The 17,905-nt window shown below is 38.9% G+C and overlaps 1 protein-coding gene across 1 annotated transcript in view; it reads right to left on the bottom strand.

Annotated features, from left to right (window-relative positions):
* Positions 1-15,420, bottom strand: part of LOC126184926 (transcriptional activator protein Pur-beta) — a 345,282-nt gene extending 329,862 nt beyond the window's left edge. The window contains exon 1 of the mRNA XM_049927598.1: positions 15,137-15,420. Within this exon, the coding sequence (XP_049783555.1) occupies positions 15,137-15,179 (43 nt within the window). The 5' untranslated portion in view covers positions 15,180-15,420. The remainder of the gene's footprint in view (positions 1-15,136) is intronic.
* Between the last annotated feature and the right edge of the window lie 2,485 nt (positions 15,421-17,905).

The raw sequence follows: 17,905 nt of genomic DNA, 5'->3' as shown, positions 1-17,905 counted from the left end.
TTATGTTATTTGAAGACAAGTTATTTATTACTTCACTAATGTTACCCCATCACAGTGCCCTCAGGATCATATAAAAGCCTGCATCAAAAATTATTTATATGGCCCAGAGATGATCCCAAACACACAAAAAGAAAAAAAAAAAAAAAAAAGAAAACCAACTGAACATCCAACAGCAACCCACTATTTACGCCCACCCTCCCATCCACATAAAGAACAGTAACGTTGTGATGCTCAGCAAATTCAAATATTTGTTTAAAATATACATAAAGAGTACCACATTTCTTGTACTCTTGACAATTTCAAAACTGAACTGAGCCTCTTTAACAATGAAGGTAGGAACTTCCTTGAATACGATAAAACATTTAAATCAGTTACATCTAAAAGCTAAGTTACTGCTTTGCTTGGTTGCCAAGTGGGCTGCTTGTTGTTCTCCGAGCTACGAACTCACGTCAAACAGGTGAATGAGTAACTGTTCTGTGCAGTGGCGTTGCTGATGCTGACTGAATTTTGTACAAATATTACACCATGAGTAGCTAGCTAACTGCCTTATGATGGGAAGAAACAGTTCACTTGCCTCTGCACCGAGACAGAGAATTTAAGCTTGTTCTGTAAACCTTTACTGACATACATGAACAAACCACATGGTCGTAGTGTACATAGGATCAAACAAACGTTCAATAGAAATTCAAGATTCAAGTGCTACCTACATCCTCAAGTCCTATCATTGTCGTGGTTCCAACCAGTAAATGTTTTCACCTCCAGAGGTCTTAGATGTAGCAATCATGTGACATTCTTATCAGAAAATTTCACCAGGAACCTCGCTGATATTTTAAAATCAAGAATAGCGTCTTACATATACCATTGTTAGTCCCTCTCTCTCTCTCTCTCTCTCTCTCTCTAATACAACAACTGCATTTTGCTCACTGCTAGAGGCTCCAAACCTGATGTTCTAGTGTACTGGATGATGTGTGTAAGTACAAATAAAATCAATAAATTTTTATTGTAGATTTCATGCTTTTTCTTGCAAGAGCAAACACTGAATGACAGCATCCAACTGGATAGTTGTTTGCACCTCAACTGAAGTATAATTACTCAGAGATAAGCTATTTTAGACATGTTGGTAACTGCCAATGAAAACATGTCAGTTTTTAAAGGGTACGTTCTGAATCCATAAAAGGAGCAGCTGACGAGTGTCTCAGTTTCAAGGACCCACCATAGACAATGGATCACATTTCATTACATTCCCTGTGCAATTCAAAGCAACAGTGTGATAGGTACTGGTACATGTAGGAGTCTGTCCTGATTTTATCAGAGGGATTAGATCAGCTTCCAAAGAGATGCACTAATTTCCCACAAACCAATTTTTATTGGAAAAAAAATGTGAAGAGTCTAGCCCTGATTTATTGTTTGCCATTACATAGTAAACCACAAAAAGAAATAGGTGTATGATTCCAGTTGGTGGAACTCAATTCCAATGGCTCCATTCCCCATGTTGTCTTTTATGGTGCCAGGAAGTGAGGTCCTGCATATCAATAGTTGTTAATTAACAAAAAATAATCTGCCATTACCAATGTCACTTCAACAAGTGAAGTACCAAGTGTTCACATCCTTTCAATACTACAATAACTAGCATTTATATGTCTTTACCACAGGTCCTTCTGGTAGATTCCTATTGATCCTGATTGGTTTTTCAAGGCAAATATACATTAAATTCATGGATTTCTGTTATGTCTTCTGGTTTCTTTAATTACTTACTGAGCTTTACCTCTTGCTCCATGAAAGCTGCAATGTTTTCTGCTGAAGGTCTGTAACTGAACTTTCGGAGTTGTCTGCCTGACCTTAACAGCATGGTGGCATTTCTCATCATACAATGGGACAGTCTGTCTTCTAAACGTACATATGTTTCATCAGCTTAGTAAACCAGCCTGATGATTGTGATCCAACATGTTAGCCACACAGTCATGGTATTCAAACAAAGCTGCCAGAACAATGTCCAATTCAACCTCAAGAGCAGGTATTTAAAGTGGCCTTTTGATCATTGCTCTTTCAGGTAAGTCAAACCATATCTGAACTGGTCACTCAAGAGCAAGTAATAACTAACAACAGTCCACATAAGGAAGCAAGCAAACATCCACACAAGCAGATGAGCAAAAGGAGGGGTATATAGCTAAAATTGGCAGTATTCCAGTGCTGACGTACATCCCCCGTCTTCTTTTCAAGAGACAAATTGTCTCTTCGAGAATTAAATGCTAGTGACAGATGTTGGTAAAGTCTCATAGCACACTGTGGGCACTGATATCCAGGATGAGAAGGAATGTATGGGGCAGTTGTCAGTGTGTCTCCAGGTGTCTATCAGGTCATGCAACAAAAATTATTAATAGTAAACCATTGTTTTCATTAACACTGTCAGACAGCACTCACTTTTAATTCAGTCGTAAGTGGAAAATGTGAGGAGAGTTCTTTTCCCATTAGCAAACACAGCAACCCCAGATCTGGCCCTATCACCACCAAAGATCATCTGTTTCACACCAAATGTAGCACCTAACTACAAGCGTGTTCGTATTTTTAAAATGTGTCTTCTAAGGACACAAAGCACAAGTTATTCATTGTGTAAAAAGGTTCAGTTCTTCCACATGTGCCCTGGATCCACAGATATTCCACTGAACCATGACAGACATTTTGGCTGTCAAGTAAATGTTTATCCTCCTGCCTTGGTGATTATGTCAGAATGATGACACGAAGCGTCTCTAGTTATTTCAATTACCTTTTCCATTTTACTGCCTAATGATGACTGCTAAAGCACACACAGGGCTAGCTAAAATTATACAGCACAGCTTTACAGCTCCATGTTTGCTAAAATGAACCAATGAAACACCAATGGTCTCCTTGGAATGAAAACATTTCATGTCACCTCTATCTTTACAGAAGGCTATTTATTTGCAGTTCAATTTTAAAAATCTGAAGCAAGAACAAGTGTTCCTGACAAATCAGTCTGTGCTACCAAAGTCATCAGATACTCAAGAACATGAACTGTCTACACCTTTGCCAGCAATACAAAGTCTCTACAAACTGATAAAGACACACACACACACACACACACACACACACACACACACACACACACACATATATATATATTCTAACAGCTCATGTATCAATCCTTCAGATTACACAGTAAGATATCTTCAATACCTCCTACCCCATGTGCCATGTGTTGTAAGCGGTGTCAGGAACAGCACGTAAACACTGGGCTACAACTTTGTAAAATAATTTTTGGTTGGCACAGATCAATCTAAATTTATTTAACTGTGATTTTATCAAACTTCTGCCAACCTACTGAGACAGGAAAACCAGCAAAATTGTACTTACAGATGTTCAGAAAATCAGTACTATATTATGGAGCAAGTGCTGAATTAACTATGTGTAGCTGGTTCATGCATTACTATTTTTAATTGTTTAATGCAGTGATACTTAAAGAAATTTTAAAAAATAAAAAGAAATCATTGTGTGAACATAACTTTGGACTACTCAACCTCCAGAAAGTTTGAACTCCTGCCCATGATGCTAAATATAACCAATTTTACATCAATGGTATTTCCAATAGGGTGGTATGACCAAATAGCACCCATTAAATACAATTACATTAACCTAATTTCATTCCATTGGTTTCTTCCCTGTAGAATATAGTTAAACATGAAATGTAAAGGAAAAAATAATGAAGTAATTAACAGTTGAAAGCATATAATGGGCAGCCATTTGACAGTTTAGATGTGAAAGCTAATCTGTGTCTTAATTTGTTATGCTTCCTGGATAGGTTCCAGTTGTGTATTAAAGAAGATGAAAGAAAGCGAAATGTTCTTCATATGAAAATGGTGGTTCTGTATTTCCCAGGAACAAGGCGACTGAAGCTTAACCATATTTTCTTTGTTCTCTCATATAATTACAGATGTCCCTTAAAAGAAGTTACTAATACATAACAATATACCAACAATGATGCATTTAAGCAGAGATTGGTTGGTTTTGGGGGAAGGGACCAAACAACGAGGTCATTGCTTTCATCAGATTACGGAAGGACGAGGAAGGAAATTGGCTGTGCCTTTTCAAAGGAACCATTCCGGTATTTGCCTGAAGCGATTTGGGGAAAACACAGAAATGCTAAATCAGGAGGGCCGGACGTGGGTTTGATCTGTCGACCTGCCGAATACAAGTCCAGTGTGCTAACCACTGAGCAACGTCGCTCAGTTTAAGCAGACAGATGGGACATGTGATAAAACTTAATTGCCAGTCTGCACCAATACACAAAATTTTTGTACAGTCATGAAAGATAAAAACATCTACAAAGCTGATAGTTTAAAAGACTGATACAATGTAATCTTGCAGAGTTCAGGTAACAGCATGAATAAAGGCATGCATTACAATGCCTTGCCAAGCAATATATAAAGTTATTAATTAATACTAATTTATGTGCCACACAAAAATGTTCAAATGTGTGTGAATTCCTAAGTGACCAAACTGCTGAGGTCATCAGTCCCTAGACTTACACACTACTTAAACTAAATTATGCTAAGAACACCACACACACCCATGACTTAAGGAGGACTCGAACCTCCAGCTGGAAGGGCTGCGCAATCCATGACATGGTGCCTCAAACCACATGGCCACTCCGCACGGCCTATGTGCCACAAAACTAAATTCCATCTCCACATGATATGATGATGGTCAAAGTAGAGAGGATATAACATGTAGAGTGGCAATGGCAAGGAAAGCGTTTCTGAAGAAGAGAAATTTGTTAACATCGAGTATAGATTTAAGTGTCAGGAAGTCGTTTCTGAAAGTATTTCTATGGAGTGTAGCCATGTATGGAGGTGAAATGTGAACGATAAATAGTTTGGACAAGAAAAGAATAGAAGCTTTCAAAATGTGGTGCTACAGAAGAATGCTGAAGATTAGATGGGTAGATCACATAACTAATGATGAGGTATTGAATAGAATTGGGGAGAAGAGGAGATTGTGGCACAACTTGACTCTAAGAAGGGATCGGTTGGTAGGACATGTTCTGAGGCATCAAGGGATCACCAATTTAGTATTGGAGGGCAGTGTGGAGTGTAAAAATCATAGAGGGAGACCAAGGGATGAATACACTAAGCAGATTCAGAAGGCTGTAGGCTGCAGTACGTACTGGGAGATTAAGCAGTTGCACAGGATAGAGTAGCATGGAGAGCTGTACCAAACCAGTCTTAGGAATGAAGACAACAACAACAACAACAACAACAACAACACGATATTTCCCTCACAAATGTAATATTTGTACCTCAAAATACCTAACGGGTGAAAAGAAACTCATAATACATATGAAAGAATAGCACACTGTCAGCAACAGTCACCTGAATATCAAATTAAAGGACTCTGAGAAATAAAAACGTACGTAAAATCTGCAATATGTATTTCTCCTCAATCAAAAGGTAAAGGAAATAGGCCTATGATTAAATGCATATAAAAAAACTATGTAATAAAATGAAGAGTTTACAGGATCAGAAGACAGGCAACTGAGAGATGATCTGAAATGGAGACTAGATAAGTGGGGAGGGGGGGACGGGCAAGATCTTATATTTAAGCTTGAAAAGATTTCTAAGAGTAATAAGAATCTGTATCTATGTCTACATCGATAGTTGGCAAACAGCTGTAAAATATGTGCTGATATTGTCCCAAATATTAAAAGTTTCTTCCTGTTACATTCGGGAATGGAGCACAGACAGAATGACAGCTTAAATATCTCTCTGTATGCTGCATTTAATATAATCTTATTTTCACAGTCCCTACAGGTGTGATACATAGGAATTGTGGTAAATACGTAGATGCTTCATTTCATATTGGTTTCTGAACTTTTGTAACTAGGTTTTCCATGGTGTCTAAGAATTGGCCAGTTCTGGATGATCTCCCGCAGTTCAAACAAACCAGTGACCGTTTGTCCTGCCCTCCTTTGCATATACTCAATATCCCCAATCAGTCCTATTTAGTATGGGCCCAGCACACTTAAGCAATATTCCAGTGATAGGTCAGACAAGTTCTTTTTAAATAATCTCCTCTGTAAATATAACTTCTCCTACTATGCTATCAATGAACCTATGTCTGCCACCTGCTTTACCTACTGTTGAGTCTATGAGAGAATTCCACTTGATAGCCCCACAAACTGTTATACCCAGGTATTTGTACGAATTGACTGATTCCAAAAGTGACTCATTGATAATCATATGATTACATATTGTGTGTTTTGAAAAACATACAATTTTACATTTAAACCAAGCTTCCAGTCTTTGTACCACTTTGAAATCTCGTCAAGATCTGACTAGATATTTGTGCAGTTCCTTTTTCCCCCAGATAGTGGCACTAAAGTGGACACTTTTGTTCGGTAGAAGCCTAATGAAGATACACACACTAATAACTTGAACGAATCTCTCTGCCCGGTGGAATCTAGATGCACAATGGTCATACAAAATGCACACAATGTTGGGTCTGCCTGTATAGAAATGTGACAACCATTGCTATTTCAAATACATGTATTTACTTAGTACTAATATCATTTCAATACTTACTAGGTGTTTTATTTGCCCATGTCAAAAGCAATAAAAAGTGATCTTAAAACAGCAACTGTTTAAGGAGACAGGCCAAATAGTCTTCCTTGGCATATAAAAACAATAGATTTAACAATAATACTAAAACATATACATAATACAAAAGTCACAAATCTTTTCCCAGATCTGAATATCTACCACTGCAGTTTGTACTCTAAAGTTAAATGTCATCACAGCATCAGTTTTCACTGAAGAGAACCTTTGTCCCCCCTCCCCGTTGTGGCATATTTCAGTCTGAGGAACTGAGTCTAGATCAGAGCCTGAGACAGTCACATTGGTGTTTCTCTACTGCTGAAAGCTTTCCACTGAGTCATTTTCGCCATAACCCATGGAATCATACTCTTATGTAACCAATGATAGGTGAGAAAATGGGCAAGGAATTTCTAGCACAGGAATACAAACCATTCTCTTCTTCACTGTTGTCACAAATATGACATTTTCTTCTGAATATGTCACAAATTATGAGGATGCGATTACATTGAAATGTGACTGGTTGTGAGGTGGTGAAGCCAACAAACGTGAAATCTAAAATAACTGGTTGTGTTGTTACACTTATCAATATCTTGTCCTGAGGCCTAGGCTAGGTTGTAATACAGCAGTTTTATTTGCAAAAATTAAATTAATAATGTTTGTTTGCCGCAAAAATTTATTTCTTCTGAATACACCACGATTATGACGATGTGGTTATGCTGAGACATAATAGTATAGCGTAGATGAAATTAATAACCTGGGTTGTCAAAATATTTACCCGTTTCTTGTTAACATGTTATGATTTCCGATGGTGTTATATAGTGACATAAAAATGTGACAATATTCCTGCAATACACGTCATCTGCTCACTGTTCTCTCATGAGCTACATGGAAACAGATGCCAACGTAACCCCTTTCCTTCCCATCATACCTCACGGTGAGCACTGACAACATTGCTGCAAGACACACGTATTTATGCCATTGGCCCTGATCAAGATTTCGCGATTACACCTTTTACTTGACAGTGAGGCAACGCCACTGATACAAGGCCAATATTTCAATGGTAACACCAAAATTTCAGTGTTCTAACTAAGTGTTCAGTCAGTGTACTTTGAATTTCTTTTGTGAATTTAGATGTCAGTTGTTCTTACTATAGAAGTATACAAAATATTTTCAAAGCTACACGATATTTTTTTCTGTTATCTCAAATTGCCTTTACGGGCAAAGCAAGATCATTAGCTCCTGCTTTTGTTTGGTTGAGCTGGTTATTTGCATATATGCTGAACTAGACTGGAGGTAATACACTTCCATGGGGGAGGCAATTCCTTTCGTTAATAGGTGCCATCCGATTAAACAGTACCCTTTTAAAAATTCATAAACGAGACCATATGACACACCAAAATTTTTACGATTCTTTCCAGGTTTTCGATCAACAATCATTTTGGTTTCACTACAAAACTTTACTCTACTTGTATACAAACCAAGCTAGCTGCTTAATGATTCTTACACTGTCACACAATGTCCTGTAATTCCTTCTTTGTGAACTCAACTTATAGTTCATTGGTTTCTTCTTCTATTTGCCTTTATATGTTTATGTTCTCTTCCAGCTGCCCCCCCCCCCCCCTCCACTATCACTTTCTTAGTTACTTGTGAACTGTTCTTTTCATATAAAGGCTTTTTAACATTTCATTCAGTGTGCATTACCATTTTCTCCTATGCCTTTTGTAAGCTTTTAGGGTGACTAACATTTGTTCACTAGATGGAATTTCTTGCAAGTGTTGAAGATATTCCTACAAAAGTCTACCGAGGCCAGGAACATACTCAGTACAACAGCAGTGTGAAACAGAGTTGCAAGATGACTTCAGAACAGTAGTCAAATGCTGCCATAAGATTGAACTGAAGGGTTATTTATCTACTATGCAATCCAGTATTTCAGTAAACCTGGCCCAGTACCTCTTTCTAATGTCACTATTAGGGGTCATACAATGACAAATGTTGCTATAGCATGTGGCTGTGTTACATGATATTGGTGGACCATTTTGTTTAGGAACTGGGAAATCAATGTCTCAATAGTTGAAATCAAGGCACAATTGTATCCCTAATTTCAGCACAATATTTACAGCTGTAATGTACACTGGTGTACAACACTTAAGAATGAAAATAGTTTTTGCAAGACGTGTCAGTACCAAGTAACAGCTTTATGAAACTTGGACCATACATAGAAGGAATTGCTACAGTATAGTACAGAAGGTAATTGAAAGAAACATGCAATGAGAAACAAATATGACACTTTTATTCAAAGACAACAAATACACTGTAGTCACTGTGATTTATGATGGTCCCCTGGAATTTAAAAATGTTATACAGTGTGTGATCACCATAGACAGCAATACATGCTGTGCAATATGCTACCACGCTGGTCACGAGGTTGTTAAAGAGTTCTCATGGTAGGGCATTTTAATTCACCACCAGTATCATTGACAACTGGATGGTCATTGGAGCACAAGGACACACTGCAATACATCTTGTCAACACATCTCACATGCGCTCAATCGTATTTACGTAGATAAATATCCTCTCATTCAAAGGATTCCTCCATATGTGCTGATTGACACAGTTTGGCACTGTCAGCCACAAAAATGAAGTCGGGTTCAAATGCACCCCTGAAAAAAATGCACATGAGGTGGTATTAAGTGTCACAATAATGCTGACCAATGAGTGTGCAGTGTTCAAAGACTTGGAGTCTGTATGCCCACACACCATAAAATGCAGACCACCAAAACAATCGTGCTTGACAATGTTCATGGGTGCATTACATGTTCCCATCTATTGCCATATGAGGATGCATTCAGAATCACTATTCAGACAAACTACTCTCATCTGAGAAGAGTATGTGACCCCACTCCTCGTTGGTCCACTCCCTATGCTCTTGGCGCGATTGCAAAATACTTGTCATCAGGCAAACGGACCATCCCATGCAGTAAATGTGTCACTGCAGAGAGTGAGATTACATGTCTTGCAGTCCTGTTAAATGTTGCAACTGCATCCGCTATTTGATGGGGGCCCTTCTGGCCTGTTGCACAATATGTGGCCATGTGCTGCTGCTGTTAATAGTGACTGACCAGACCCTCTCCTTCAGGAACCAGTGTCTGTGGTTCGGAACGCTTCCCATGCACAATGCTGTGAGTAATTCCAAAGTTCCGCACTACACTTGTCACACTTCATCCTTCCGCATGTTTCTCAATGATTCTTCCGCAAATAATGTCATCCAAATGTTGTCTTTGGGCCACATTGTTGTGAAGAAGCCACTATAGTGCACCACAATTGCTCACTGACTAACAAACATTTTTCCTATTCCTTCAACTGCATTGTGTTGCAGGGCCAGCCACATTTGGTGCTATAATCATAATGACCTCACACTATTTGACGTCCAACTTTCTGTGCATGAATGGGGACCTCTGGGAACATTAATTTCCACCTACTAATTAACATGTTTTGCACACCTGTGAATTACAAAAATGTTAGATTCGCTCCAATCAACTGAAATGGCAATGTTTAATACACTCGATTCATATTTTAGGGGATAATGGCTCTAATCCCCAATTCAGCCACTGTGATTTTCATTTTGCATGATTTCCCTAAATCTCTTACAGAAAATGATGTGATGGTTCCTTGGAAAGGGCATGGCTGATTTCCTTCCATAATCTGATCTTGTGCCCCCATGTCTAATGACATAATCTATAGGTTGTTAAATGTGAATCGGGTGGTGTATACAATGAAGAGACTATGCAGTTACTCAGTTCAAATAGGATTACCTCTTGTTGTAATATGGAAAGAACCCACAGCCAGGTATGATCAATACTATATCACCATATAGCCTGTGTACTCTTCCATTTGCCAAGTTCATCATGTACTCAAGTAGTCCTTTGGTGTTCATCTCTACAAATCTCCTGGATGCACAGCACATCACACTGATTTTATTGACAGATTTTACAGGAAAGTTCCTTTTTTGGTGTACATATACCCTTCTACATTTACTGAGATCATCATTGCAGCTGCTCATCCATTATAAGTATTAATGAAGAACTTTCCAGCCAGAACCACAAACAGTGAGACCAACTCCATCATGAGCTTGCCTTTAGAGCTATACACACCATCTTCCATTTGCCTGTCAAGCCACTGCATGTTGAAAAATGATGTTAAATCCATACAAACCTAATGAAAATTTATTCCCAGTGTAGTGAATGCCAACCAATTTCATGCAATCAAATGTAATGTTCGTATGCAGATGGAAAACTACAATATCATTTGAGTACGCTGTTGATCAAAAACACTACCATCACATTCAGTGTGCATCTAGGCGTGATCATTCCAAGAAACACAAGACAAAATTACCACTTGGAGGTGGTAAAGGAAACATGAGATAGCAGGCTGCAACTCAATTTGGGACTTTTGAATAAGTATATTTGGTCAACACATGAAATTGGATAGTATTCTCACATGACCAGCACATGAGCATTATTGTTGCAAAAAGAATCCTTATCAGATAAGGATGACAGGTGATCATGAAGCCCAGACAGGAGTAACTTTATTCATGACTCTGTAAACTCAGAAGACCCTACATATATTGTGGCAGAGAAAGAAAATTGTTCACAGTTTTATGTAGCTGGCACCAGAAAGGCACTGAATAATGTTTTCATCAGCTTCATGTACTTACAGTGTAATTTTTTTTCCAAATTTCATCAGCAGCCTGACAAAAGCTGAATGATAGTTATAGCCGATAAGCATTTCTACAAACTGTTTTATGATTTGTAGAGTGACAAAAAAAAGGTATTTAGATTCCAGTTTATAGCTCATTTGGTTATCATGAGAGGGGAATATGATGATCTGCATGCTTCCATCATTAGCACTTAGCTCCCTAGCAGACTTAAATCTTTAATGCTATGACCTATCAACAATGAAAATTACAAAGGAATACATGTAAGCTTTACAAATGAATACATCTAAGCTGCAGTCAGTATTAATAATAGCATTTCAACATTCACAGTTTAACAGAGGAACTATATTGTCCATTGATAAATCACTTTAGCTCTTTCTTTCACAAAACACTGATCTATTAATTACAATTTGATATGGGATTTATTGAATACTTGTAGTAAATTATGATATGGGGGTTCGCAGGAGAGCTTCTGTAAAGTTTGGAAGGTAGGAGACAAGGTACTGGCAGAAGTAAAGCTGTGAGTACCGGGCGTGAGTCGTGCTTCGGTAGCTCAGTCGGTAGAGCACTTGCCCGCGAAAGGCAAAGGTCCCGAGTTCGAGTCTCCGTCGGGCACACAGTTTTAATCTGCCAGGAAGTTTCAACGTTACTGAACTTTGAAAATCTGTCAATCTTTTGTTTGGATATGTTAACACTCTTTTAATCCATTTTTTCAGTGCAACAACTTTACATAAGTGATGGAAGAACAGGATATAACATAACACCGACAAAGTCAATAGAGAAGAAAAGCAAGCTTGGAATAGGAAAGAAATCATCTTTATTCTTTTCAAAGAAACCATCCTGCAACTTGTGTGACAATTTTGGGAAACCATAAACAACTTACACCTTGATTGCTGGATGGGGTATTGAACCTCAGTACTACTCAATTATAGTTAAGCATTTAGCACTTAGCCTAATAGCACACAAAAAAATAGTATCATACACTGTGCTTCTACAGTATATCATCAGGTATGAAGCAAGCAATGGGTCGAGTGTGCAGGAGACTCTAAGAACATTCAGTGGTTGCAAATTTATGAGCCAGTATACACAAACTGGAACTATTCTGATGATCAAATGTCACAGAAAACCCAACCCTTCCAAAAGAAAATGCTTCCATGTGGTGTCTTTTATTCTGTTCACTGCTTTCACAAATAACTTACAGCTAATATGTTATGGTGCTCTTTCTCTGCATCCCCTGCAATCTTGGTTGTATTGCCATAATGATCCATCTAGATTAGCAGGTGATATTTTTCCGAGAGTTGGTGATGTCAATGAATGTGAAAAGTCATGGTAAGAAATTTATTTGTAGCAAAGCTTGATGTCTCTGTTTACTCTATATTTAAGCCACTGTCTGTTATGTAGGTAATTAAAAAAAAAAAAAAAAAAAAAAAAAAAAAAAGCTGTATTATACCCTAGACAAATCTCCCACAAACATTCTGATGCATATTATGTATGTGACATCAGTAATGGAAAATACAATGGAGAGGCATTCGTAGCTCTTAGCAAGATGTATGCTCTTCATGTTAGAGTGTCAATGGGAAAAGTAGGAGGAGCGGAAATTTTTACTCCATTCTCTCTAGTTTGGTACAGCTGAGATTCCATTAGAACTTGCTGTTTACCAGTTTCTACAGCTATCTAAAGTGTGACAGTGTTGCTCTTCATAATTTAGGATGTGGTGACAATCTGATCTGTATCATAGCTTGATGTCTAGGTTAGGCTGGAAGGTGACAAGCTGTGAGATGGCTGAGTCAAGATATACAAACACAAAAAAAGGTTTGTGGAAACAGTTATATCTGCAATGTGGCCCGACTTCTACATTCACTCTATATGTAATGCACTTTTCATCAAAAATAATGAGAACTGGGAGGTAAATTCTGAATAACTGTACTACATAACAGAAAAACTGCTATCATTACTTTGTTGTGTATCGTATGAAGCACTTACATCACACATCAACTATGACAACTCCACACAAAGAAATATCTGTGTATTATAAGGCTAAATCCTTATTTGTAACATACTATATACCTATTTTGAAAATAAAGAACTAGGCCTTACAACAAAGCAAGATTTTCATAGAACAATGAGTCATAAAACACTAAAAGATTTAGTTGGTGTAAAATGCAAGAAACTCTCACTCTCTCAATGACTCGGGAAGTACAAACTTTTAATATAAATACTAAAAAATTTACATTGGAGGGTCACTTCCTTAAACAAATAAAAGCGTGAGGCAAGGCAAGAATGTAAACAGATACGTTTTCACTATAACCCAATGACAACTATCTGCAGATACATCTACAAGAGTACAGTGCATCACACCTCATTTAGGAAAAAAACTACAATTCAGTCATTGTCTCCTTTTATAGAACAACATTTTCTGCATGACCCATAGATCTTCACTGACGATATCATAAATCGAAATATTCGTTTTGGCGACTATAGCCCAAGTAGGGCCTACATCATGTATACATTTCAAAAGAATATGGAGTGTAGAACAAAATGGTATTACAAGAAGGCACTACTCAAATAATTTCAGGCTAAAACTCTTCTGGCGAATTTAATCTCGTCCAATTTTTGTTACACAATAAATGCAAATTGTAACTATTTCCACTCAGTACTAAGACACTAGCAGCTATTCTGATACTCCACTTCAAATATTACAGTACTATTTTAGTGCTGTATTTTTATTGTAGTTGAACATAAGTCATCCAGTCTTGGCTGGTTAATGACATAGGCTTGGTAATTAATGTAAAACTGGTATGTAGCGGAACTAAAAGGTGTTTTTAATCTGATCTGTACAAAATAAACAGTGAACACCCTGATCAACGTTAAAAGTGGCAAAAAACAACTAAAGTCTTAAAATAACAGGAATGTAAAATTTTATGAAATCAACGACGCTAATTAATTTTTTTATCGTCCCACATTCGCTTCACGACATATCTGACAACCTGACAATGTACCACTCAGCGGATTATGCTCTGTTTATCTGTTATACTTTGTTTCTTACAGCTTTGTGGTTTTCTGCAACGACATTAGTTTCGTTTCCATTTATGACTATGACGTACAAATTATGCGTCCTGGTACAAGATTTACACATTCTCTATCGCTCTACTTGCAAACTATGTCACTACAAAGTGCTCAACGACGATGCTCTTCGTATAACAACATATGCCCACATGTAGGGGTTTTCTAACCACTATCGTATGTCACAGTTGAACGTCACTTAGAAATTGGTAGATTTCAATTATTTCGGTGCAGTAAGGGAAACAACACAACAGACACACACTCCTTGAATATTTACATGTGCATGCACAGTGGTACAACCCACATAAACAACTCGGTGATTTGTTCAGTCTGCTTATAAAATAGAGCACAAAAGCCACCAACACCATCACACGTGCTAGCTATTTTGCGATCTTATGCATTTACTCGACGAAGCTGTTACATCAAGATAAAGGTTATGTTCTGTATACTACAATACTTTGACACTTTGCTCCGAAATGATTTCCGTAATGAACATTTCCAAATGTATCGTCGCTTAAGTGTACTGAAAACCTTCAACTAACAAATTTTGTAACTTGCTGCAGACAAGTTATTTTGAGTTTCTGGAGTCACTTTCTGATACAATAGTGACACAGACGACAGCCATCTTGATTTCACCGTTTTGCCACAATATAACTGCATTACCACGTCCGCCAAAGTGAACTAAGAAATTTGCAACACGCTGCGTAGTTGTTAAATGCATAAATATCGCAAACAAGAGTCATTTTGCGCTTACTTTGCCCCTGCGGTTGGTCATCTCCACTTTCCCGGTCCGACATATCCTCTTCCAGCACAGGTTAAACCTACTAACAACTGCGAACCTTTAACATACGCCGGAACGAGGTCTGCTGTACAAAATTCTATCAAAAAAAGTAGGCCTTCAGTTTGGAACCCATAAAAAAACTCGTGTATTATTCAGCAAATCAACACATGCAGCAATTAAAAGTTTCTAAATCATATGTTAAACCGACTCAAGAAATCGGCTTAAAATTACACAGTAAACACAATTTAACATCGATATCAGAAGCAACACATGCCAGCACGATACGACACTTGCGAGTAAACTTAAGCATCACCTACAAACGTAAAGTACATTATGCAATTTAAACAGTGAAAATATTGAAAAAGGGGCATTCAATATAATTATCACTCTGCTGTTAAGCGGTACAAAGATACACAAAAGTTTTGGTTAAATGTGAATTGTTTTCCCACATTGTTCCGACTAATACGTAACAACGTAGAAATATAAAGAAGCTTTAACTGCAGCCATAAATCAACAGTAAAAAACTTTGCTATCATTTCTGGAGTACGAATTCTTAACAAAGGCACCGTAATAATCCGTACATCCTGCATTCATTTCCATTTAGTTGTTGCGTCTTGAGCGAGTATTGGTCAATGACGAAGTAGTACATAAAAAAAAGACAGCGTAGCCTGTTTACTGTTTTAGGTTTAGGTGCTTCGTTATTATGTCGAATGTATGTGTTACTTCTGTCTTGGAGTGTACCCGATTGTGAGGGCGCAATGAGCATGCAACAATGAGGGACACGTTAAGGGCAGTAAAATGAAAACGGAACACTGCGCGGGCGTTAGAAACGTAGGTAGGTGTGCGTACAGAAGTGTCCCCTATTGCAGAGCCATACCGTGGGCTTGGCAAGGTTGGCACCCGCCAGTGGCACAGGCACTAAGGGGGCACAAAGACCGACCGTGAAAAATAAGAAAAAAGACAGTTAAAATAATTAACCGGGAGAGGTACGTGAGTTCTCTTACCCCTCGTGCCTATACGAGAAGAAGCCTTTTTCCTTGCTCCGCGAACGTAAACGCACGCTGTTGTCACAGTCTCATTTCGTCCACGTAGCATCACAAAGAAAGTTTTTACAAGCGAACATACGTCTACTGATAATACGATTTACGTGGCAACAGTCTGCTCGGTTCACAGCTGCCTCCTGCACAGCTTGCTCATGTTCAACAATGAAGTTTTTACTGGTACTTCGCTACAGTGTTGTAGTATCTCAGAGAAGGGTCAGCGCGTGGAAGATCAACTACGTACTATTTGACAAAGGCTTCAGATTTTTTCTATTTCTGCCGACTGAAGTATGGAGCGATGCGTGGCGGTTGAGAAAGCAAGCATAAGAAGTGGAAGGGATGTGTAATTGACTTGTCCCTCCAGCCACGTAAACTAACTACAGCGGCTTAATTTCACACTACCTGCAACTTTTCTGGTGGTTGTGAACCCTTCACCACCTTGGCTTCGTGATGCAGCCCATGTTAACAACCATACATACATAACATACGTTGGCCTTCATTCGCTTCCTAAGGACACTACTCCAGCCTCGGTCTATAAGCCTCGGCTCTCGGACTGACCGTGGGGTCGAATGTGCCTTCGTCATTGGCACCCGTGTCTTTCGATATCGGCTTCCGGCACAGTATTTACAGCCGAGTTCTTCGCCTTGTATCAGCCCACGGAGTACATCCGGCTTCACAGCCTTTTCAATTGTGTCCTCTGCTCAAACTCACTCAGTGCCCTTCAAAGTCTATGTGCGCCGTACACTGCCCATCCCAGAATGCGGCGGGTCCAGGAAAACTGTCACTTGCTCATTCTTGGTGGAACCAGTGTCATGTTTCTCGTACCTCAGCCTGCGAGTACCTATATTCCCTCCGATGATCTCTGCGTTGCCGTCTGTCAGGAGGTGGTGTCCCTTCACGGGAATAAGCTTCGGCTTATTAAGCCTCTCCCAGCGCCTTGGATGACCTCCTCTCGGCCCTCCCGCTGCGAGGAGATTATTTTAACTCGGCTGCTTATTGGGCACTGCTTTTTTAGCCATCGTCATTTGCTAAGTGGCGCTACCCCACCACTTTCTACACATTGAGTCCAGATTTTAACTGTCCGCCACTTCCTGATGGAATGCCCTTTTTTTTTTTTTAACTATTTACGTTCCAGCTTGGGTTTGCCGTCTGATTTATAAGCCGTTTTAGCGAATGACGCGCGGGCTGTCGACAGCGTTTTACTTTTTATCCGCCGAAGCAATATGGCGAAGGCCATTTAATTTTTAGTTTTGGACCTCCGTTTCTGTATGGTGTCTTTTTTAGCCCTTTCTCCATGTACCTGCTTTTCGCTGTCTTCTCTTATGTCCATTGGGACTTACGTTTAACTCCTCTCTGTGTTCGTGTTCTATAGTTCTGCCTTGGGAGCGTATGAAAATTGTTTTTTGCACCCTAAAGCAAAACAAAACAAAACGTAAACTAACGTATATTCTGCCATTGCTCATTGACTGCATTGCCCAAGCACTACCTACGTGTCCGCAGCTCGTGGTCGTGCGGTAGCGTTCTCGCTTCCCGCGCCCGGGTTCCCGGGTTCGATTCCCGGCGGGGTCACGGATTTTCTCTGCCTCGTGATGACTGGGTGTTATGTGATGTCTTTAGGTTAGTTAGATTTAAGTAGTTCTAAGTTCTAGGGGACTGATGACCATAGATGTTAAGTCCCATAGTGCTCAGAGCCATTTGAACC

Source organism: Schistocerca cancellata, chromosome 4 (assembly GCF_023864275.1).
Source record: "Schistocerca cancellata isolate TAMUIC-IGC-003103 chromosome 4, iqSchCanc2.1, whole genome shotgun sequence".
Taxonomy (NCBI): Eukaryota; Metazoa; Arthropoda; class Insecta; order Orthoptera; family Acrididae; genus Schistocerca; species Schistocerca cancellata.
The sequence above is the reverse complement of the archived record's forward strand: the minus strand, read 5'-3'. Positions and strand labels throughout refer to the sequence as shown.